At 44.0% G+C, this 23,879-nt stretch overlaps 1 protein-coding gene across 4 annotated transcripts in view; it reads left to right on the top strand.

Moving 5' to 3' along the window:
* GRIK1 (glutamate ionotropic receptor kainate type subunit 1) overlaps positions 1-23,879 on the top strand; it is a 970,975-nt gene that overhangs the window by 716,497 nt on the left and 230,599 nt on the right. For all 4 annotated transcript variants that reach the window (XM_078658394.1, XM_078658392.1, XM_078658395.1 and 1 more), the window contains one exon: positions 4,158-4,271. In XM_078658394.1, coding sequence (XP_078514520.1) covers positions 4,158-4,271 — 114 coding nt within the window. The remainder of the gene's footprint in view (positions 1-4,157; positions 4,272-23,879) is intronic.

Here is a 23,879-nt window from a genome sequence, read left to right as displayed (position 1 = left end):
ATTATATCGAAGACCTAATGTTCAACTGCAATTGTTCAGGACAATGTTATAGTAACTTTGATGTTTAGCTCGCTGACCTAAAATTGGCTAAGGTGACCGAAAGTCGGTACCAATGGACAATGATTTGGTAAACTATGTAAAGTCTCTCACATTCATTGCAGTGGATTTTGGGCACACCACCACATCCACATAAAAGAACTAACCAGGATATTTTACCACCTCATGACATCTCTCATTAACATTCAGCTGTGAGGTGCCAAGGAACAGCCGACTTAAACTTTCTTCCATAGTACACAATGAAGAAGAGTTCATTTCAATGAGCAATGTGGAAGAGTACAATGACACTATCTTTCAAGTTACTACCTTACCAGTCTGCGGGTACTTCTTCAAAAGCACCCCACCTCCCAGTATCCCCTCTGCCTTTCTTTAACAAGTATTTTGACATACCTTCAGCCTATCCACGTGTTCATTTGTTTATCTCATTCACTTTACCCAACTCTGAATTTATCTGTACCCCAAACCTATCCATGTTCCTTACTCTTAGCATTTCACCAACCATATCCTAAATGCGAACCTTGTCTCATCCTCACCATAGCCTTTTACTTATCCTTAATCCTAATCCGAGCCCTAAACCTCACTTTTATCCTTGTCCTAATTCTAAACATTTCTCTTATTCTTATCCATGTCCTTGTTTTACCTTTATGCTTAACCTAGATCTTACCCTAAACTTATGAAACATTCTTACCATTATCCATACTCTTACACCTGCCTTTCATATTCCAATACACTTACCCATAAACTAAATCTAGTCCTAACCCATCCCTTTTTCTTACCAATACAATATCACTTTCCTTTATCCCAACACCAAACCTTTCCTTATCATTACTAATTCTTTACCCTTAACATTACCTTTGCCCTTATCCTTACATAAAGCCTAACTCTGATCCTAGCTCTAAACCCTCATCATTATCCTTGCACTTATACTTTCCCTTATCATTAACCTGACAAGAAACCGTCATTTTTACCTTTACTCATTCTCTTATCTCTATCCTAACCCTATGCTTATCCATTATTCTATCCTTAACCATTCCCCAGTCCTAACATTAAACCTGTCTCATACCATGACCCTCAACTTAGACCTGTCCCTTAACTTTCACCATAGCCTTCCCTTGAATTCAGACACTGAACGTTATCTTCCTAATGACCCTAAACATATCTGTAGCTTTTACGTAAATGAATGTATTTTGGTCAAGGTAATGATAGTGACAAGGCAATGATGTGGAGCTAAATATGAATGATGAGCTGAAGTTGATGAAGGAAGTTGATGCTGAGGTAATGGAAACAATGGAATGAAGGCTCCTCGTGGAGCATTTTATGCTACCATCCTTCAGACCTCCCCCAGTTTGCGTATTTGCACGTGTATTAACTTCTGCAAATGAGATCTTTGCAAATTAGCAAAAATAATTGATAAAATGTCACCTTATGCCAAACTCAATGACACATAAGACAGCTTTTCACTTTTTTCACTTTAGGCAATAACCTAATTTGCTCCTGTTTCCACAAATTCCTAGTATTTCATCTATTTACATTATAGATGTCTACAGGCCCTAAATGTTGACGACTTACTGGCCCAGTGGTCTGCACATAGGATTCTGCAGCTTACAGAATGCATAGCATAGGGGTGTGTCCATAAAGGCTTTTTAGGATACTGGAGAGTCTGAGATGCAGAAACTGTGGATCTCTGCACACAAAATCCACACATTAGTCCTTAAGGCAAGATCAGCATCTTAGTTCATGTGGAGAGGTCATTCACCACTGCAAGTTTAATGCAATGACCCTCATTAACAGTGGCCCGACAATCCCTGAGGTGCCGGAAATGGAAGTTAGTGGTTCCACCCGGATTACAGGTGATGAAGTAATAGTGTAGGAATACTGCAGCTCTCTTGTTTACACCAGGACATTTCACCTGGACACAACAACTGGTCAAAGCAGGCAAATTATCTAGACAGAAATGTCGAATAACATCCTGGAATCCGTACAAAGACACTGATTCATGTACCTTATTCCTGATTCCAACAGCCTATCGGTGACAGTTGCTGCAGTATTTTGATACATAATGTGTTGAACAGAGACAGTGTTGTAAATATGTGGGTGTTCAAAACAAGTGCAATACCTTCCCCACTTCAAAGTGCTTTTAAAGTTATATCTATATGGACAATGTATACCTGGGGCATAAAGTGGAAAAGTGCATGAAACACGCTCGAAGGATCTGGTAAGAGATCATTTTACTTGGAAACATTCTTTACATGTAACAATTAATCGAAATTGTATATTTAGTCAGAGGTCACAAATGTCCTAACACAGCCCATTGTTATATTCCACACAAATTGGTTTAGAAGAAACAAATATAGCCAGGAAGTTGTGGAAAGGATTAATGTGGTACATCTCCGGAATGTGTAGGGAAACATGCATGGTAAATCCTGGGTGAACAACCTTTACAACGCAACTTTTACCACGCAGTGCCTTTACGACGCAACTTTTACAACGCAAACCATTACAACGCATTGCGCTGGGGGGCGCTCTAGGATAGGGAATAGGTTTAATGTACTATCCAACACCTTCCCTACTATCCACGGGGACTGGAGTTGGAATAGTAAATTAAACTATTCACTATCCAGCGCCACAAAGCATTATGCGTTGTAAAGGTATTCGTTGTAAATACCGCGTTGTAAAGGCATGCGATGTAAAAGTTTGCGTTGTAACGTCATACATCCTAAATCCTACCCTGCCTTGGAAGGCTTCTTTGAATAGTTTGCAGCTTGCTGGAACTGCTCCACAAAGGTGGGGGCCATCGTGAAGCATAACCAGGGCCCTCGTTCACAAATGCTTTGCAGGTGTGGCTTTCTCTTCTAGAGCTCCTGGATTCCTCCTGGAATCCTTAGTTAGCGAGGAATACGACAGTAGCTAAAGGTTGCAAGGGCTCTACCTGTCTTTGATATTTGTACAAAAAATGTGTGTGCCCCATCTGTTATCTAACAAGTGCCATGAATCATAAAAGGCCATTTTCCATAGCCAGAGGTTATATTTTCCCAATTAGTGAACAAATGAACCACGAATGTCGACATTAATTTTTTATGTATATAATCATAAATTAACATTTTTAGACATCGCTAAACTTCCCAAGGGTTGAAGCACTCATCACAACTGAGTTTGACCTTTATGGCGGTGCTCATATTTTGACCCAGAAGCATAAGAGCCTCAGTAAAACTGCATTTAGTCCAACTTTTGGCCTCTAGGGGACATATTAATTTCTATAGCTGGCATATTCCAAGGATATTCCTCCGTAAGAGTTACTTCTGTTCACTTCTGGTTTTTTTGTTTCTCTCATGTATTGCAGCAAGTACTGATACATGTCCCATAATATATTTTAAGTTCAGTTCTGAATTTGTGCCTGTGGTGGTTATTTGTGGCAGACACTGTCGCTCATTTTTGGGGGTTGAGACTTATGCTCATCATGAGGCTTTGCAGCAGAGCAAAAGAGAGAAAGGTGTAAAAGGGAGAAGAAGAAGTAAAGAGATGCATAGGATGTGATAAAGGAAAAAGGGAGGGATGAAAAAGAACTTGAAAGAGACATGAGGGATTGGAAGTCTAGGGTGATGAGAGAACAGGTGAGGGCATGACTCAAGACTAGGCCTTTACCAACTCCGTATTCAGCAGTGGCACAACAGGCTCCTGAAACAAACTTTGGGCCCTTGCAACAAATATTTTGAAATTATGCACTGCATAGGCCATCAATGGTACGCTATCAGATGATGTTATGATGGTGACAAGGCAAACCGTACTAGGACACTCACACCATGAAATAATACCATGATCCATTTCTTAAATTTAAGCACCATTTTGTGCCACTCTCACATTTCCATATGATATACTATTTCAGAACTTACTTTAGTGTCTGATGCCTAATTGAACACTTCATTGCACACATATTTCTAACGTATTCTTTTCTTTAGGTTTCTTTAGGGTGGTTTGGCATGTTTCTCTCTTACCACGTTGAAGCAGGCCTCCCCATCTAATGATAATAAATAGCACCACAATCCCGGGAAAAGACCTCAAGATTCTGCCAGTAATTCCTCTGTTCTGTTTCATTTCTTTAGATCGGGCTTTGGAATTCAAATATGGGCCTTAACATGACCGAGAGCTCAAAAGACAAATCAACCAACATCACGGACTCGTTAGCCAATCGCACGCTGATAGTCACCACCATTCTGGTAAGCTGTGTTACACGCTGCCCATGGATTTCATCTTCTTTTACAAGCTGCTGTTTGTGCAGCTTTACTGCACTCATGTCTTTTGAATTTTGTTTTACTGATTTGTATGGCTTGGAACATTCCTTTTTTTTGTCCTCATACCACCATTGTATGCAAATAACAGGCTGACAGCCGTTCTGTACCTCCCCAAGCTTTTGCGATAGTTCAATAGCCCTGCGCAAGTGCCCATCCAGTGCCCTGGTTTCGCGAACCACGCAGGTGTAATCATAGGACTGATAGAGTTAAATTTTAGGTTCTTATAATACCACTCCAGATCTGGAAAGCCTCCCAAATTCTAGAATATGTATTTCTCTCCAAATCAGTATCCATTTTACAAATACTGTTTACTGCCTGTCTATCCCAAGGGGTGGGGCAGCTTCGATCAATTTTTTACAAATTTCTCGCCTAGCGAGGAGAACTAGATAAAAGAGCAGGGCCTGATTGTCACTAGTAAGGGGCCAACTAAGCTTATATTCTACTCCCAACATTATTAATAGTACGCTTATTTTTATGTTAGTAGATAAAATTTCATTTATAGTCTTTTCCACTGTAGACCAGTACTCCTCTAACAAAGGGCATTTGTAAAACATATGCCTGTCGTCGACACTCAGTACACCACATCTGTGACTTTTTGGGGGGGCATCTGTTACAAACTTTGCAGGCTTGGAACATTCCTAATTTAAAAAGCTGATTAGTACTCTCAAAACCTGTCAGGTCTATCCAAAGATGTATACATGTACCAGAACGTAAGTATGATTAATATCCAGAAAGAAGATAGCTAATTAAAATAAGACATGTCCTTGTCATGTGTAATTTGATTCCTTCACTACATAGTGTATGATGTGGTATGTTAACGTCCCTATAATATTGACAATATGCTTCTAAAAATGAGTCTTTAAGGAATTCAACACGTTATTTATAATATCTTACTATAGACAATCTTAATCAATTAATGACATTTATCTACCTACCCCCAAATGACAGCCAGAGCATGAGAATGTCAAAGATCCCTGACTAGGCAGCACACTGATGAATGAGATAATTGGTAACATGGTGGCTTGGAAACAGGGTTTTTGCTTCCTGTTTGGTTGAACAGGTGGTCACACAAAAGGCAAGAAGACTTTTCAGAATTCCTGATGCGATTGCCCTGCTAGATCCAGGTATGGTTTTATGGTAGGTCTGGGTGACATAGAGGTACTTGGTTGTCACTCGAAAGTAATAACAAATTACCCTCGCTGATACCACCTCTGGAAGCACCTAGTTTTCAAAAGACAGAATCAAAGCACTAAAGGGATCAGTGTTTAGAGGCTGTCAGCCACGCTTGTAAAAGAAATGTTTAATGTTACTCAATTTCAGGTTGAAGAAAGTGTACATGAAGTGATGGCATTACCTGAAGTTCATCCTTCTCTGCTAAAGCTATTGTTAATTCTTCTAAATACTCTTATGTTCACCCCTAAACTTTTTGCCTTTTCTGTGACCTGATATTGGTAGTTTTTGGCCTCTGCGCACTTTAGCACTGTGGCCCAGTGTAAAGTGCGTGCGCGCCCTAAGTGCGTGTGGTGGGATTGACCTGCCCTCCAATAGTAATGCTTGGGGGATATGTGTGTCCATGGTAATTCCTGGTATGAGAGGAGTGCAGGAGCGAGTTTGGTATGTATGAACTCGTGAGAATAAATTCCGTGCAATGGTGTGCTCGGATTTATGGTGACTGGTGGAGAAATGCCACTTTTGTAAGTTGGCATTTCTGTGAGCTATGTTTCTGCCTGCCTGATGTGAATTGCATGTCTGGCTTGTGAGTGACAGGGGATGGGCGGTGTGGGTGGGTCCAGGAGAAGGGGGAGTCAGCCCAGTGGTGAATAGAGAGATCTGCATCTAGATGGGAGGAAGAAGTTGCACCTGGGACCTGAATAGGGGTGTGCCTTCCCTCCACAATGCTGGCTCCGCCCCCTGTGGTGCGTCTGATCCCTGACCCCCACCTGACAACGGAGAGAGGAGCTGAGCAAAAGAAAGTGCTCCAAAGCTCCCCCAAACCAGTCCTAACTGGTATCCCCAAGCCCTGTGCTGTGACTCAAAGGAAAATGGCGTATAAATGAAGGCGCTGTGACCCCATGAATTTTTTTCTCTGTTGTGCTATTCCTGACTTGAGGGGGGCCTGCTGCTGCTGGGCTCCAGGAGGAACTGCCACTAGGGACTGCCTCCCTGCTGGAAGGCCCTGTGAGTTGGCCTGTCTGGGCCCAGCCTTTGCCCCCTTTCTCCTGAAGGGCTTTCCCTGGACTGTTGGCCTTTATCTCTGGGCGTGCTTTCCCTGTATTGGGGAGAGGGCTGGAGACCTTGCCCTAGCGCTAAGAGAGCGCTTCTATTTTTCATTTGCAGCTCTGAGCTGCTGCCTGGGGATTACCCCACATTCTGCATCTGGAAATAGCGCGTTCCCACCACGCTTGTGTGCTTATTCGAAGGAGCGGGAGCCTACCTCGCATTTCTGCCGCCGATTTCTGCTTTATTACCTAGCGGGTGCCCACTCCGTATTGCTGCTCCTTTTGCAGGTGCCCACCCTGCTCTGGTGTGCATATATGAGCGGGAGCCCACCACGCATTGCCACCGCCTGGAGGAGCTGCCCAGATCTGAAGAAAACGGGTACCCACCCCGCTCTTTGCCTTTTTTTTTGAGGCGGGTGCCCACCCCGCACTGTGGCACAGAAGAAAAGTCACTGCCGCAGCCTGGTGGAAGGCGGGGCCAAGAAGACGAAGGTGCCGGCCCGACATCCTGCCCAAGTCAGCCTGACTGTGGGAGGAGCCTTGCCTGCGGCTGTGGAGAGGAAGCCAGGAGTCTGGACGGAGGGCGGGAGGAAGCCCCGAGTGATAAAAAAGTGAGGGAGGTGCCCCGCAGGCTCATTGGAAGCTGCTAAGAAGAATGCGGGCACACCGGGGACCTCGCGTGCGACTGGAGCCCTGCCTGACAGGGGAGTCCGGAGAAGCGGAGAGGAGCCTGCAAGGTCCCAGTGAGTGGGGCCAATCAGGAGGCAGCCTTGTTTTCTTTTTGTTAAATAGCTTAGTGGGGCTCACACAGGCAGTGCTGGTGCCGTTCGGGGCACATTGGCGGTGTCCGTTGCTGCCACAGCTGCCCCGCCTTACAGGGGGTAGCTGCAACATGGGACAAAGTTATTTACAGAGCCTCACAGTGGGGCTCACACGGCACAGAGGTGCCAGTGCCATTCCCAGCTGCTCTGCGAGAGCGCAGGCAGCTGCAACATTGGGGGCATTTTTGGTCTTATGCTAAGGAAGGGGTGTGGTGCACCCCCCTGCTCCAGCACCGGTGCACTTTGTGGTTGGTAGCCAGGGGGTCATTGGAGAGGCCCCCCCATAGAGCCCTGACATTCTGGACATTGGGCATTTGAGCCCCGGTGTAAGGCCAGTTGGCCTGGGATCATTTTGGGGGGAAGATTGGTAGAGCGCCCGGCCCTACAAAGTTACATAATGTGTTTATGCTGATGATTGGTGCACACGGTGTTCATGCTTATTGTTGCCTAAGGTGGTTAGGCTTATGCTTATGAGATTATTACATAATATGTTCAAGGCCTAATGTGAGGATAATTCTGAGGTCATGTCTTTACCAGTAGTAACTAGTTGTGTGCTATTTATGTTTACTATTTGTGCTACATTTACAATTTGGGATTTGTGTTGGTTATAACAGTGGCCAAATTGGCCCAGTCATGTGTAAATACTGCCTAAGTGCCAGTTGGCACAGTGTTCCTTGTGTGATTATATTCTAATGTGTTTTTATAATACAAAGGCTATTTTTATATAACCTGGTGTGGAGTCTCCTTTTGTAGTGTGTTGCTGCTGTGTGGGTGGTGCTCAAACGCTTTACACATTGCCTCCGGGGTAAGCCTGACTGCTCGTGCCAAGCTACCAAGGGGGTGAGCAGGGGTTATCTTTGGCGTGTAACTCCCTTGCCCTGACTAGAGTGGTGGTCTCTGCCTGGCTTTGGCGCAAGCCTTAGCCAACCAGAGATCCCATTTCTAACAGTCACTACACCAGGCACCTTAATCCAGTGAGATGCTTAAGACAGGATCTCATACTCTAGCACTAAACCTTCTATATCCTGTTAAAAGGATTCCAACTTTGCTAATGACAATGCTGGAGCTCACAATGTCTTGGGGCAAGTTAGGCTGTGTTCTTCTTCCTACCTCTACTAACGTAATTCTTTGTCTATCTTGGGTGTTGTGGTAAAGCTTCACATTGTGTGAAGACCTTTTAAAAAAAACAATAAATAAATACATTTCAATGGAAGCTTGTTTTTTATGCAAACTTGGTCCATATTAGAATGCAGTTTGGGCTGGATTGGAGCAGGGTAAAGATTGATTTGCTGATGGCTGGGTCTGAAATGAATAAAAGAACAATGGTTTGGACAAATTGCAAACATTCCTCCCATCACATTTTTTGTGTTTGATGTTCTGCTCTGGATAGTAAGAGTATGCCCAGAGAAGGTCCCATGTTCCCTGTGCCACTGGAAACAAGCTACACCCAAATGGGGAGCCTCAATGAGGGCGAAAGTGATCTTGGGTTGGTTGTGTTCTAGTTCAGTGAGGACCTGGCTTGATAGTTCAGGCTCGGCTGTTCCTATTGGTGCAGTGACAAGAATGATGATTTGCATATGGCTGGGTCTAAATTCCGGTGGCATGATGGGCAAAAGAACGATGGTTTGGAATGCTACTATGGGCCACTGCCAGTGGTCCAAAGAATTGCAAGTATTCCCTCATCAACCTTTGTTTGTTTGATATGCCGCCCTAAGTGGGAAGGTATGCCCAGATGTGGGTCTTGTACTCACTGTGCCACTGTAACCAAGCTACACCCGACTGGCAGCCCCAAATCAGGGCAAAACCAGTCTTGTATATAACCCGAATCCTGAGCAACTCAACTCTATCCCCAAAAAGGTAAAAAAAAAAAAACAGTCTTGGGTTGCTTATGTCCATGTTCAGGAAGGACCTGTCCTAGAAGTTGAAGTTAGACCATTCCTATTGGACCAGGGTGAAGACTGATTGCACATAGCTGGCTCCAAACAGGATGGTGTCGTTGTCAATGGAAGAATGGGTGGGAATGCTACTTCGAGTGATTGTTGGTGGTTAGATGAACTGGAAGCATTCCTGCCATCACCGTTTGTGTGTTTGCCATACTGGATTAGGTCATCACTTCATTGATAGGACGCCTGCCACTTGCCTTATCACCTCTGTTTATAAACATTGATCTAATTAGGAATGGCATTCTCGTGACACTTTTCTACCCTTTATTAAGAACCATTCTAATATTTTGAATTTAGTTGATGAATTTTGCTGTCATTACCTATACCAGGATTTAAAAAAATAATAATTTATGATTAAGAATACTGTCTCATTGTGCGTGTGCATCTTTGGAACGAAACAACAAGTATGAAACCATGCTAGTGAAGATCAGCCATTCTCACTCCAGGTGCAATATTGATTTTGCTTTAGTCAAAAAATGTTATTTCATAGTATGGGCAAATGTAACTGTCCTATCACCACTAGTAATAAAGTAAGAACTTCCAAAATACTGCAAGGCTTTTTTAAACAAATATATATATTTATTTCAATATTTTAACAAAACACTACAATGTTTTGTTCTCTTTTATCAGAAGAGTTACACACACATCTAAAGGTGTCTTAATCTTGTATCTAAGGTGGTTGTGGATTCTATGACAATGCCTGCTAAGGCACAATCAATAATATACATATTTACAGGACTTCCTCAGGCACCAGCCTGTTCTCTGTCTCTAATTCTTAGAATCATTGGTCAATTGAAAGGCTGTAATGCTGCTCCAATAAGGTAAATGTTCTGGATCTTGAACTGTTTTTTTATGTCTTGATATCTATCATTTACCTCTAGTTGACAGAAAACCTTAAATATATAAAGGAAAATAAAAACAATTCCTATGCATTTCATTGTCCTACAAAGATACCCCTATCTCAGCCTATGGGGCGCTTTTTCAGCATCTAAGGAGAACAGAAAGTAGTGCCTGTGTCATCTTTGACTTGCCAGATCATGTGCGTAAGTGGTTAGATGAGGAGCATAAAACCAACTTGTGCAGGATGTATGAAGAAGGGGGATGAGTTTTTGTCAGGCACTTCGCTAGGATCTTAGCCAACATTTTGACATTGCTATTGATGAGTAAGATAGGCCAGTAGGTGGAGCATTCAAAAGGGACTTTGCCCCGTTAGAGAGTGACCAAGATCCTAGCCCTGCCAAATTAATTTCTCTTATGCCCAGTCGCCAAAGCCTTTGGGAAAACCTCTGCTAACAACAGTTCTGTCAGAGGTGTGGTTATTTGGAAACATTCTACTGGGAAACCATCTACCCCAGCCAAGAGGCCATTTTCTCAACTGTTTTCCCAATTTCCTCCTCCGAGATGTCTCCCTCTAGGGTGTTACCTTGGGCTTTAGATAAACATGTTTTCTGTAAGTCACAGAAGGAGGTCTCCGCTACCGGGTTGGATGGGTGTCCAAGGTGTATCATTTTTCATAGTAATTTTGAAACTCTTTTGTAATATCTCTCGGGTGAGTTATCCATTTCTTGGAGGCACTACAGAAGGGCAGTATCATTCTGGACAAATTCGCCCTTTGGACTAGCAGCAGACGGACCACCTTTTCCCAATGTGTGTAGTGCCTTTGATGGAGACGGAACACAGATTTCTCTGCTTATGATGAATAGAGACTGTTATTTCTATTTTGGCTGACAACAAGGATTATTGGGAGCTATGTGTCTGAGATTGGTAGTACTTTAATGACAGGGTGTGGACAGTTCATTCCAGATGAAGTCTGGCCTCATGTGCACGCCTTATTGTAGTTGCTGTGTCTCTCAGTTCAGTTCAGTTAACTTTATTTCAGTCACCAGGGCCATAAACGTACAAATACAAACACAAATAAATAATCAATATGTATAACATTTGAAGTATTCCAGTGGAGAACAATCAGTCATGGTCCTTCTCCAATAAATGATACAAAGGTATAATAAACACATATAAAATAGGAATTGAAATGTATATTAGATAAGTTATAGATATCATGAGATAAAAATCACAAAAATGTAAGCAGGAGGCAAAAACTTCCTTTGCAATACCCACATAGCCCAGAGAAACGTAGCAAGGGGTATGAGAAGTGTTAAACAACAATCAGACCTCAATATACAGAATGCTGCTATGTGGTTACACTGACAGAGGCTTCTACATATGGGAGCTGGCCAAAACTTGCAGGGGCAAGCATAGGCTGGAAAGACAAAGAAAACATGTGGCACATTCTCCACCTGAGACAAAAAAACAGGACAAGTATCAAAAGCTCCAGCTCTTTGTAAAAACTCTCAGAGTGAGAGTACTGGTTCTAAATTGAAAGTACCACTTCCTATTGCTAGGTACAGTTACTTAGTCCCAATAATGCGTGTAACTGATCTAGGGATTGAAGTCAAGAAATTCTCATGCCAGAATAGGTTTATCAGCTCTTGTTGTGTCTTTTGCCTTAGTCGCAGACCAGTAAAGCGTTTGCAAAGCATTTTTCAATGGGAAAGGTGTGGTGGCTGCATGGGTCCAGATATAAGGAACTCCAATGCGGTAACCGTCTCATTGATGTACATAAGCCGGGGAATTTTTACTTATTGGCCTACTGACATGACATCCTGAAGGGCTAGGGTGTAATATTCAAGTTTAGGGTTGGAACATAGCCACTTCCATTAACACAAGGTACGAAGTCTAGATTCATCCTGGAGGTCTCTTACATCCAAATCCATTAAAAGTGGTATCAGGGGCGCACTGGGAAGGAGAGAAACCCGTTTGCGGAGAACTTTGTTGTTGATAACTGTAAATGTATCAATGTTTGTGTATCCCCATATCTCAGCCCCAGAAAGCTCTGATCCTAGTACCCTTGCTTCATATAACCGTAGGGCAGGCCGTATGAATTTGGTATATGAGGCTTTGCACTCGTTTTGGATTACTGCCATTATTTGCTTGAGTTTTAGAATGGCTTTTGTCAGGTGGGGTTTCCAAGACATGTTACCATTAAATATAATACCCAAGTAAGTAAAAGATTTGTGGGGATTAATTGTCATTAACTTTGTTTTATCCATGCTGATCTTCAAGCCCCTTGCGGCACAAAACTCTTTGAAGTGAACCAGGAGCTTTTGGAGGCCACTTGAGATCTTGGATACCAACAGGGTATTGTCAGCAAATAAAAGTATTGGTGTTTTGAAGTGAGCCAAAGAGGGTTCATCTGCATCAATTTGGGTAAAAAAGTATACAATGTTGTTATTTATAGCGAATATAGGGTAGGTGCCAACACGCATTCCTATCGTACACCTCCATAGACTGAGATCTTATCCGTAAGCTCGCCCTGACTCCCCATCTTATTCGAGCGAGGTTCTACTTGTGTAATTGGAAGACTAATGACAATAGTTGGGAAGGCTTTTTCATGTCACTCAGTGTTTGCCAAAGTTCGAACGTGGTACTCGGTTGAACACGGAGTGTAGATCGACGAAGATGACATATAAGTGAGCCTTGTCTATGACCACTATACGCCAATAGATCATCAAGAACCCGGAAGGCTTGGCCTTTTGTGAATACTTTAGATCGAAATCCCGCTTGAAAAGGGCTGAGAATAAGCATGTCTAACATCCAATTTTGGGTCTTAGCAAGAGCGCATCAGCAAAAACATTTCTGAATACAATTGATGGGACTTATCGGTTTATAGTTGCTTCTGTCAGACCTATCCCCTTTCTTGTGGACATGAATCACAGTAACGCCCCTTCAGCAATAAGAGATATGGCCCCAACTGCAATAGCATTATCAAATAACTGAACATATAGTGCCCATGCTTCCCTATCCGATAGAAAAACGTTTGCCTGGACACTGTCCGGACCAGGAGCTCTCCCCTTGACAAGGCAGGGGGAAGTTAAGAAGTTAAGTTGAAAACGTGTATTTAATAGGATGTTTGGACTGATGGCAATATAAATGTTCCCAAAATGCTCGACCCACATTGAGGGTGCTATGTTGTTTGCCAGTCCAGATGTTACTAGTGCACACCTGTGAGCAACAAGCTCCCAAAATATAGTGAGGTCTTTGCCTGCACAAGCTTCATTGAGGATGGACCATCTCTGATCATCCCAGCTCCTTTTGCTGTTCAACATAGGTAATTTGTAAGCTTTCCGAGCAATTGATATGCTAGGCAAATCTCTATCTTTAATGGCCCTAGCTGAAGAGCTCTGGCACTTACGACATTCAGCACTGAACCAAGGGTTCGACTTAGGTATGGTTCGTTTGGAACTTGCCAGGACTATAAAATATCCTGATATATGGTCAATTAGGGCCGCATGATTTGTTAACAGCTGATTGCATGACAGCAGTTGTCTGCCCTCGATCTTTGACATGGTATAATTAAAATCAACAGAAACAGCAAGAATGATCTTGGGGCGGTTAACCACTTGGCTTCACTTTAAATGCTGTTTGTTAGAGGCAATGCTGACATCCCTGGAGAAAAGGATGGAAACAGGAACTGAAGGAACAGTAAGATAAAGGCCCTTCAGAGATAGAGAAAGGGGATTGTGGTCGCTTTCACTCCTTTCGAAAATAGACATATTATTACCAAAGGACCACGTTATGAGATCATTCAGGATGTAGTGAATCCTGCTAGTATGCAATGGTTTGTTAAAAGTATGGGCACCCATCTGGTCAGATTTTGTGCGTTGACTCACAGCCCAAAGACCATATTCCGCAGTTGATGCCTGTAATTGTAAGGCAGGCTGAGACCACCTGTGGATGGAAGGGATGGACAATTGGGGAATAGACTTTGTCTTCATTACAAGACAGGCAGGCCTGTCAATATTTAGGGTTTGGAAGGCACAGTTAAAGTCACCTGTCATTATGAGATTGTCATTAGGAAAAGATACATCACGTAACCCTTCAAGTAACCCTTCAAGTGTTCAAATTGGACGAGATAGGGCCCCACCTCTGGTTCCTCTGATGTAAATGTTCAAAAAGGAAAAGTTACGAGTGTCAATTTACTCTTACACCTTTAACTAATTTTGCTCCTTTTGGCTGATCACCATTTACAAGTGTAAAGTTACTGTAAAGTCTAGATTTGCATGTCCCCACACAGCAGGAATCAGGATGTGGAATCTAATTATGAGTGTAAAGTAACTACTTGTAACTTGTCACATGTAGGCGGAGGTCTCCATCCCCGAGACAGAGATCTCCAGATGATGAAGAATAGTGGGAAGTGTAATAGATTATTAAATTTAAAATAAAATTAGAAAAATTATTTTTATTTAAATATGAATTTAAGTCCATTTCAAATATTTTTTAATGTAGAGTAAAATAAAAAATGCCACAACAATACTAACATAATTTTGAAATAATATTTAAATATTTGAAAAATTAAAATAGTTTTTCATAAGATTTAAATAAGAAAATCCCAACCTAAAGTATAACAAGCAGTTGCAATGCAATCGGTCTTGCCTTTGGGCCCTTATCTGTATTTAGCTATGCAGCACATTAGCCTGGCTGCTGAAACATCTACTGTTCTTTAACATGGAGGGAAAGTAAGCACCAAACGGAATGACACGCCAGGTATGGGAACACACGGAGAGAAACATTTCCTTTCAGCGGGAAATGGTAGTCCAAAGCTCTGTTTTTAACATAAAATCAGGGCCTTTGGTGGTCATATCACTGCAAATACAAGATTTGAAAAAAATATTTTTGTCTATGGGTGCTCATGGAAGACAATTTCTATGGACTGGAATCTAGAGAATGCTAAAATGATTCTGGTATTTTACTGACCTCTGCTGGTCGTTTTCTATCAAGAAAGTTAAATAGAGGCAGTTGCCAGAAAAATAAAAAAGAGAAAGTCCCTCAGCAGAAAGCAATTCTGGTATTTTACTGATATCTGTGGTCGTTTTCTATCAAGACATTTAAATAGAGGCAGTTGAACAGAAAAAAAGTCTAAGCCACAAAGGGCGTAAACCAAAGGTATTTAAAGCATTAAGGCAGCTGATGGAAAGTCATAACTTATTGGATGTGTGGGATCTGTCCGGAAAAAATGTTGATGGTTACACATATTTTTCTCATCCTCACAACAAATATGTCCGAATTGACTACGTTATGTCATCTTTAGAGGGTCTGGCTATCATTGATATAATTAAATCCCCCAAAACAATCTCGGACCATAATGCACTTACTTTCATTTTTGACACCACTAAAATGGTAAAATCAAAGACCCAATGGACCTTTGATAGAAGACTTTTGGTCAACCAGGAATACATAACATACATTAAATTATGGGCTCAGGATTTTTTTGACTGCAATCGGTTTAGTGCATCAAGAACAACAGTCTGGGACAGTTTTAAAGCGGCATTAAGAGGAGAAACTATCTCATTTGTAGCCAATAAAAGGAAGAAGGAGGATAATATTAATGTACAGCTCATGAAAGAACTCTCCGATCTTGAGACCCATCATGCCACTCAGATAGGTCAGGGTGACTCAACCTCAGAAACCCTCAAAAAATACTGATTCTAAAGAATGAAATCAATAATTCTTTAATCCAGAAAGCTGCCGAAACCTATCAAGCAAATAAAACCAGGCTATACGAATCAGGGGAAAACGTGGGTAGGCAGCTGGCACTACGAACACGCCAAAAACAATCATACAGCAACATAAAGATAATTGAATTTGAAGGTAAGAAATACTCATCCACGCAGAATATTATAAATGTATTCCAAAAATACTATCAGAAACTTTATCACAGTGATGTTTCATACTCTGATGCCGATATTACAACATTTTTGAACAGCTGGCTCCCAGATCAAGACTCAAACACTATGATTGACGATAGGGTCAAAGCAACTCTGGACAGAGAAATCACGGTCACGGAGGTAGAGATTGCCCTATCCAAACTCGCCAATGGTAAAGCAGCGGGCCCAGAAAAAATTCCTCTGGATTTATATAAAATCCTAGGTAATCAAATAATTCCCTTTCTACTGGATTTGTTTCTTGGAGTACAGTACCACTCAACTCCACCGGACTCTTGGAAACAAACAAACATAATAATTTTCCACAAAAAGGGAAAACCATCTCATCTTCCCTCATCATATAGGCCGATATCCTTGATAAACTCTGACTCAAAGCTGTACGCCAATATACTAGCTAATCGGCTGAGCAGGGTCATCGAACACCTCGTATCCCCTTGGCAACACAGCTTTATTCCCGGGAAGGGCACTACAGATCATACCCGGAGAGCTATTACCCTTTTTGATATCATGGGTTCCACGGGTGGCGAGATGTCGATGATCCTCCTCGATGCCGAAAAGGCTTTTGATCGTGTATCATGGCAGTTTCTTTGGAACATCTTGGAACGTAAGAATTTTGGAAACAACTTTATCAAAGCCATTAAAGCCATATATACCAACCCCAGGGCAAAAATCTCTATATGTAGCGCTGAGTCTGAGTTCTTTGAGGTACAAAGAGGCACAAGACAGGGGTGTCCATGCTCCCCGATATTATTTGCCTTGTACATAGATCCCCTTATTCTGAAGCTTTTTTTGACACCCTCAATTCAATCAGTTAATGTAGGCTCATATTCCACAAAATTATTTACAACAAGGGGTGGTGAGGGACAGAGTCTCTGAATTAAGCAGAATACTCTCACCCAGTCAAGAGATCAGGGCTAGATCCAACACCGTTTTTTAGCTCATTGCACCATCCCAGTTTCAGAACCTGGCTGTATGCAAATTAGTCTGTTCCTGTCCCAGTGCATGATGGGAACAGGGCAAACCAAACTACAAAAGCCAATTCTTACACTGGGAAGGAAACAAGCTTCCGGGGACCGGTTTCTGGCATTACAGCCGTCTTCGGCCCGGCTTGCTTGAATCCTGATGGTGCAATGAGCAGGGGACTCATGTCTGAGTATACCCTTCCACGCTTAGGGTGGACAAAATTATTTACAACAAGGGGTGGTGAGGGACAGAGTCTCTGAATTAAGCAGAATACTCTCACCCAGTCAAGAGATCAGGGCTAGATCCAACACCGTTTTTTAGCTCATTGCACCATCCCAGTTTCAGAACCTGGCTGTATGCAAATTAGTCTGTTCCTGTCCCAGTGCATGATGGGAACAGGGCAAACCAAACTACAAAAGCCAATTCTTACACTGGGAAGGAAACAAGCTTCCGGGGACCGGTTTCTGGCATTACAGCCGTCTTCGGCCCGGCTTGCTTGAATCCTGATGGTGCAATGAGCAAGGGACTCATGTCTGAGTATACCCTTCCACGCTTAGGGTGGACAAAATTATTTACAACAAGGGGTGGTGAGGGACAGAGTCTCTGAATTAAGCAGAATACTCTCACCCAGTCAAGAGATCAGGGCTAGATCCAACACCGTTTTTTAGCTCATTGCACCATCCCAGTTTCAGAACCTGGCTGTATGCAAATTAGTCTGTTCCTGTCCCAGTGCATGATGGGAACAGGGCAAACCAAACTACAAAAGCCAATTCTTACACTGGGAAGGAAACAAGCTTCCGGGGACCGGTTTCTGGCATTACAGCCGTCTTCGGCCCGGCTTGCTTGAATCCTGATGGTGCAATGAGCAAGGGACTCATGTCTGAGTATACCCTTCCACGCTTAGGGTGGACAAAATTATTTACAACAAGGGGTGGTGAGGGACAGAGTCTCTGAATTAAGCAGAATACTCTCACCCAGTCAAGAGATCAGGGCTAGATCCAACACCGTTTTTTAGCTCATTGCACCATCCCAGTTTCAGAACCTGGCTGTATGCAAATTAGTCTGTTCCTGTCCCAGTGCATGATGGGAACAGGGCAAACCAAACTACAAAAGCCAATTCTTACACTGGGAAGGAAACAAGCTTCCGGGGACCGGTTTCTGGCATTACAGCCGTCTTCGGCCCGGCTTGCTTGAATCCTGATGGTGCAATGAGCAAGGGACTCATGTCTGAGTATACCCTTCCACGCTTAGGGTGGACAAAATTATTTACAACAAGGGGTGGTGAGGGACAGAGTCTCTGAATTAAGCAGAATACTCTCACCCAGTCAAGAGATCAGGGCTAGATCCAACACCGTTTTTTAGCTCATTGCACCATCCCAGTTTCAGAACCTGGCTGTATGCAAATTAGTCTGTTCCTGTCCCAGTGCATGATGGGAACAGGGCAAACCAAACTACAAAAGCCAATTCTTACACTGGGAAGGAAACAAGCTTCCGGGGACCGGTTTCTGGCATTACAGCCGTCTTCGGCCCGGCTTGCTTGAATCCTGATGGTGCAATGAGCAAGGGACTCATGTCTGAGTATACCCTTCCACGCTTAGGGTGGACAAAATTATTTACAACAAGGGGTGGTGAGGGACAGAGTCTCTGAATTAAGCAGAATACTCTCACCCAGTCAAGAGATCAGGGCTAGATCCAACACCGTTTTTTAGCTCATTGCACCATCCCAGTTTCAGAACCTGGCTGTATGCAAATTAGTCTGTTCCTGTCCCAGTGCATGATGGGAACAGGGCAAACCAAACTACAAAAGCCAATTCTTACACTGGGAAGGAAACAAGCTTCCGGGGACCGGTTTCTGGCATTACAGCCGTCTTCGGCCCGGCTTGCTTGAATCCTGATGGTGCAATGAGCAAGGGACTCATGTCTGAGTATACCCTTCCACGCTTAGGGTGGACAAAATTATTTACAACAAGGGGTGGTGAGGGACAGAGTCTCTGAATTAAGCAGAATACTCTCACCCAGTCAAGAGATCAGGGCTAGATCCAACACCGTTTTTTAGCTCATTGCACCATCCCAGTTTCAGAACCTGGCTGTATGCAAATTAGTCTGTTCCTGTCCCAGTGCATGATGGGAACAGGGCAAACCAAACTACAAAAGCCAATTCTTACACTGGGAAGGAAACAAGCTTCCGGGGACCAGTTTCTGGCATTACAGCCGTCTTCGGCCCGGCTTGCTTGAATCCTGATGGTGCAATGAGCAAGGGACTCATGTCTGAGTATACCCTTCCACGCTTAGGGTGGACAAAATTATTTACAACAAGGGGTGGTGAGGGACAGAGTCTCTGAATTAAGCAGAATACTCTCACCCAGTCAAGAGATCAGGGCTAGATCCAACACCGTTTTTTAGCTCATTGCACCATCCCAGTTTCAGAACCTGGCTGTATGCAAATTAGTCTGTTCCTGTCCCAGTGCATGATGGGAACAGGGCAAACCAAACTACAAAAGCCAATTCTTACACTGGGAAGGAAACAAGCTTCCGGGGACCGGTTTCTGGCATTACAGCCGTCTTCGGCCCGGCTTGCTTGAATCCTGATGGTGCAATGAGCAAGGGACTCATGTCTGAGTATACCCTTCCACGCTTAGGGTGGACAAAATTATTTACAACAAGGGGTGGTGAGGGACAGAGTCTCTGAATTAAGCAGAATACTCTCACCCAGTCAAGAGATCAGGGCTAGATCCAACACCGTTTTTTAGCTCATTGCACCATCCCAGTTTCAGAACCTGGCTGTATGCAAATTAGTCTGTTCCTGTCCCAGTGCATGATGGGAACAGGGCAAACCAAACTACAAAAGCCAATTCTTACACTGGGAAGGAAACAAGCTTCCGGGGACCGGTTTCTGGCATTACAGTCGTCTTCGGCCCGGCTTGCTTGAATCCTGATGGTGCAATGAGCAAGGGACTCATGTCTGAGTATACCCTTCCACGCTTAGGGTGGACAAAATTATTTACAACAAGGGGTGGTGAGGGACAGAGTCTCTGAATTAAGCAGAATACTCTCACCCAGTCAAGAGATCAGGGCTAGATCCAACACCGTTTTTTAGCTCATTGCACCATCCCAGTTTCAGAACCTGGCTGTATGCAAATTAGTCTGTTCCTGTCCCAGTGCATGATGGGAACAGGGCAAACCAAACTACAAAAGCCAATTCTTACACTGGGAAGGAAACAAGCTTCCGGGGACCGGTTTCTGGCATTACAGCCGTCTTCGGCCCGGCTTGCTTGAATCCTGATGGTGCAATGAGCAAGGGACTCATGTCTGAGTATACCCTTCCACGCTTAGGGTGGACAAAATTATTTACAACAAGGGGTGGTGAGGGACAGAGTCTCTGAATTAAGCAGAATACTCTCACCCAGTCAAGAGATCAGGGCTAGATCCAACACCGTTTTTTAGCTCATTGCACCATCCCAGTTTCAGAACCTGGCTGTATGCAAATTAGTCTGTTCCTGTCCCAGTGCATGATGGGAACAGGGCAAACCAAACTACAAAAGCCAATTCTTACACTGGGAAGGAAACAAGCTTCCGGGGACCGGTTTCTGGCATTACAGCCGTCTTCGGCCCGGCTTGCTTGAATCCTGATGGTGCAATGAGCAAGGGACTCATGTCTGAGTATACCCTTCCACGCTTAGGGTGGACAAAATTATTTACAACAAGGGGTGGTGAGGGACAGAGTCTCTGAATTAAGCAGAATACTCTCACCCAGTCAAGAGATCAGGGCTAGATCCAACACCGTTTTTTAGCTCATTGCACCATCCCAGTTTCAGAACCTGGCTGTATGCAAATTAGTCTGTTCCTGTCCCAGTGCATGATGGGAACAGGGCAAACCAAACTACAAAAGCCAATTCTTACACTGGGAAGGAAACAAGCTTCCGGGGACCGGTTTCTGGCATTACAGCCGTCTTCGGCCCGGCTTGCTTGAATCCTGATGGTGCAATGAGCAAGGGACTCATGTCTGAGTATACCCTTCCACGCTTAGGGTGGACAAAATTATTTACAACAAGGGGTGGTGAGGGACAGAGTCTCTGAATTAAGCAGAATACTCTCACCCAGTCAAGAGATCAGGGCTAGATCCAACACCGTTTTTTAGCTCATTGCACCATCCCAGTTTCAGAACCTGGCTGTATGCAAATTAGTCTGTTCCTGTCCCAGTGCATGATGGGAACAGGGCAAACCAAACTACAAAAGCCAATTCTTACACTGGGAAGGAAACAAGCTTCCGGGGACCGGTTTCTGGCATTACAGCCGTCTTCGGCCCGGCTTGCTTGAATCCTGATGGTGCAATGAGCAAGGGACTCATGTCTGAGTATACCCTTCCACGCTTAGGGTGGACAAAATTATTTACAACAAGGGGTGGTGAGGGACAGAGTCTCTGAATTAAGCAGAATACTCTCACCCAGTCAAGAGATCAGGGCTAGATCCAACACCGTTTTTTAGCTCATTGCACCATCCCAGTTTCAGAACCTGGCTGTATGCAAATTAGTCTGTTCCTGTCCCAGTGCATGATGGGAACAGGGCAAACCAAACTACAAAAGCCAATTCTTACACTGGGAAGGAAACAAGCTTCCGGGACCGGTTTCTGGCATTACAGCCGTCTTCGGCCCGGCTTGCTTGAATCCTGATGGTGCAATGAGCAAGGGACTCATGTCTGAGTATACCCTTCCACGCTTAGGGTGGACAAAATTATTTACAACAAGGGGTGGTGAGGGACAGAGTCTCTGAATTAAGCAGAATACTCTCACCCAGTCAAGAGATCAGGGCTAGATCCAACACCGTTTTTTAGCTCATTGCACCATCCCAGTTTCAGAACCTGGCTGTATGCAAATTAGTCTGTTCCTGTCCCAGTGCATGATGGGAACAGGGCAAACCAAACTACAAAAGCCAATTCTTACACTGGGAAGGAAACAAGCTTCCGGGGACCGGTTTCTGGCATTACAGCCGTCTTCGGCCCGGCTTGCTTGAATCCTGATGGTGCAATGAGCAAGGGACTCATGTCTGAGTATACCCTTCCACGCTTAGGGTGGACAAAATTATTTACAACAAGGGGTGGTGAGGGACAGAGTCTCTGAATTAAGCAGAATACTCTCACCCAGTCAAGAGATCAGGGCTAGATCCAACACCGTTTTTTAGCTCATTGCACCATCCCAGTTTCAGAACCTGGCTGTATGCAAATTAGTCTGTTCCTGTCCCAGTGCATGATGGGAACAGGGCAAACCAAACTACAAAAGCCAATTCTTACACTGGGAAGGAAACAAGCTTCCGGGGACCGGTTTCTGGCATTACAGCCGTCTTCGGCCCGGCTTGCTTGAATCCTGATGGTGCAATGAGCAAGGGACTCATGTCTGAGTATACCCTTCCACGCTTAGGGTGGACAAAATTATTTACAACAAGGGGTGGTGAGGGACAGAGTCTCTGAATTAAGCAGAATACTCTCACCCAGTCAAGAGATCAGGGCTAGATCCAACACCGTTTTTTAGCTCATTGCACCATCCCAGTTTCAGAACCTGGCTGTATGCAAATTAGTCTGTTCCTGTCCCAGTGCATGATGGGAACAGGGCAAACCAAACTACAAAAGCCAATTCTTACACTGGGAAGGAAACAAGCTTCCGGGGACCGGTTTCTGGCATTACAGCCGTCTTCGGCCCGGCTTGCTTGAATCCTGATGGTGCAATGAGCAAGGGACTCATGTCTGAGTATACCCTTCCACGCTTAGGGTGGACAAAATTATTTACAACAAGGGGTGGTGAGGGACAGAGTCTCTGAATTAAGCAGAATACTCTCACCCAGTCAAGAGATCAGGGCTAGATCCAACACCGTTTTTTAGCTCATTGCACCATCCCAGTTTCAGAACCTGGCTGTATGCAAATTAGTCTGTTCCTGTCCCAGTGCATGATGGGAACAGGGCAAACCAAACTACAAAAGCCAATTCTTACACTGGGAAGGAAACAAGCTTCCGGGGACCGGTTTCTGGCATTACAGCCGTCTTCGGCCCGGCTTGCTTGAATCCTGATGGTGCAATGAGCAAGGGACTCATGTCTGAGTATACCCTTCCACGCTTAGGGTGGACAAAATTATTTACAACAAGGGGTGGTGAGGGACAGAGTCTCTGAATTAAGCAGAATACTCTCACCCAGTCAAGAGATCAGGGCTAGATCCAACACCGTTTTTTAGCTCATTGCACCATCCCAGTTTCAGAACCTGGCTGTATGCAAATTAGTCTGTTCCTGTCCCAGTGCATGATGGGAACAGGGCAAACCAAACTACAAAAGCCAATTCTTACACTGGGAAGGAAACAAGCTTCCGGGGACCGGTTTCTGGCATTACAGCCGTCTTCGGCCCGGCTTGCTTGAATCCTGATGGTGCAATGAGCAAGGGACTCATGTCTGAGTATACCCTTCCACGCTTAGGGTGGACAAAATTATTTACAACAAGGGGTGGTGAGGGACAGAGTCTCTGAATTAAGCAGAATACTCTCACCCAGTCAAGAGATCAGGGCTAGATCCAACACCGTTTTTTAGCTCATTGCACCATCCCAGTTTCAGAACCTGGCTGTATGCAAATTAGTCTGTTCCTGTCCCAGTGCATGATGGGAACAGGGCAAACCAAACTACAAAAGCCAATTCTTACACTGGGAAGGAAACAAGCTTCCGGGGACCGGTTTCTGGCATTACAGCCGTCTTCGGCCCGGCTTGCTTGAATCCTGATGGTGCAATGAGCAAGGGACTCATGTCTGAGTATACCCTTCCACGCTTAGGGTGGA

The sequence above is a fragment of the Lissotriton helveticus genome, chromosome 8, assembly GCF_964261635.1.
Source record: "Lissotriton helveticus chromosome 8, aLisHel1.1, whole genome shotgun sequence".
Classification (NCBI taxonomy): Eukaryota; Metazoa; Chordata; class Amphibia; order Caudata; family Salamandridae; genus Lissotriton; species Lissotriton helveticus.
Note: the sequence above shows the minus strand (reverse complement) of the source record. Positions and strands in the feature narration are given on the sequence as shown.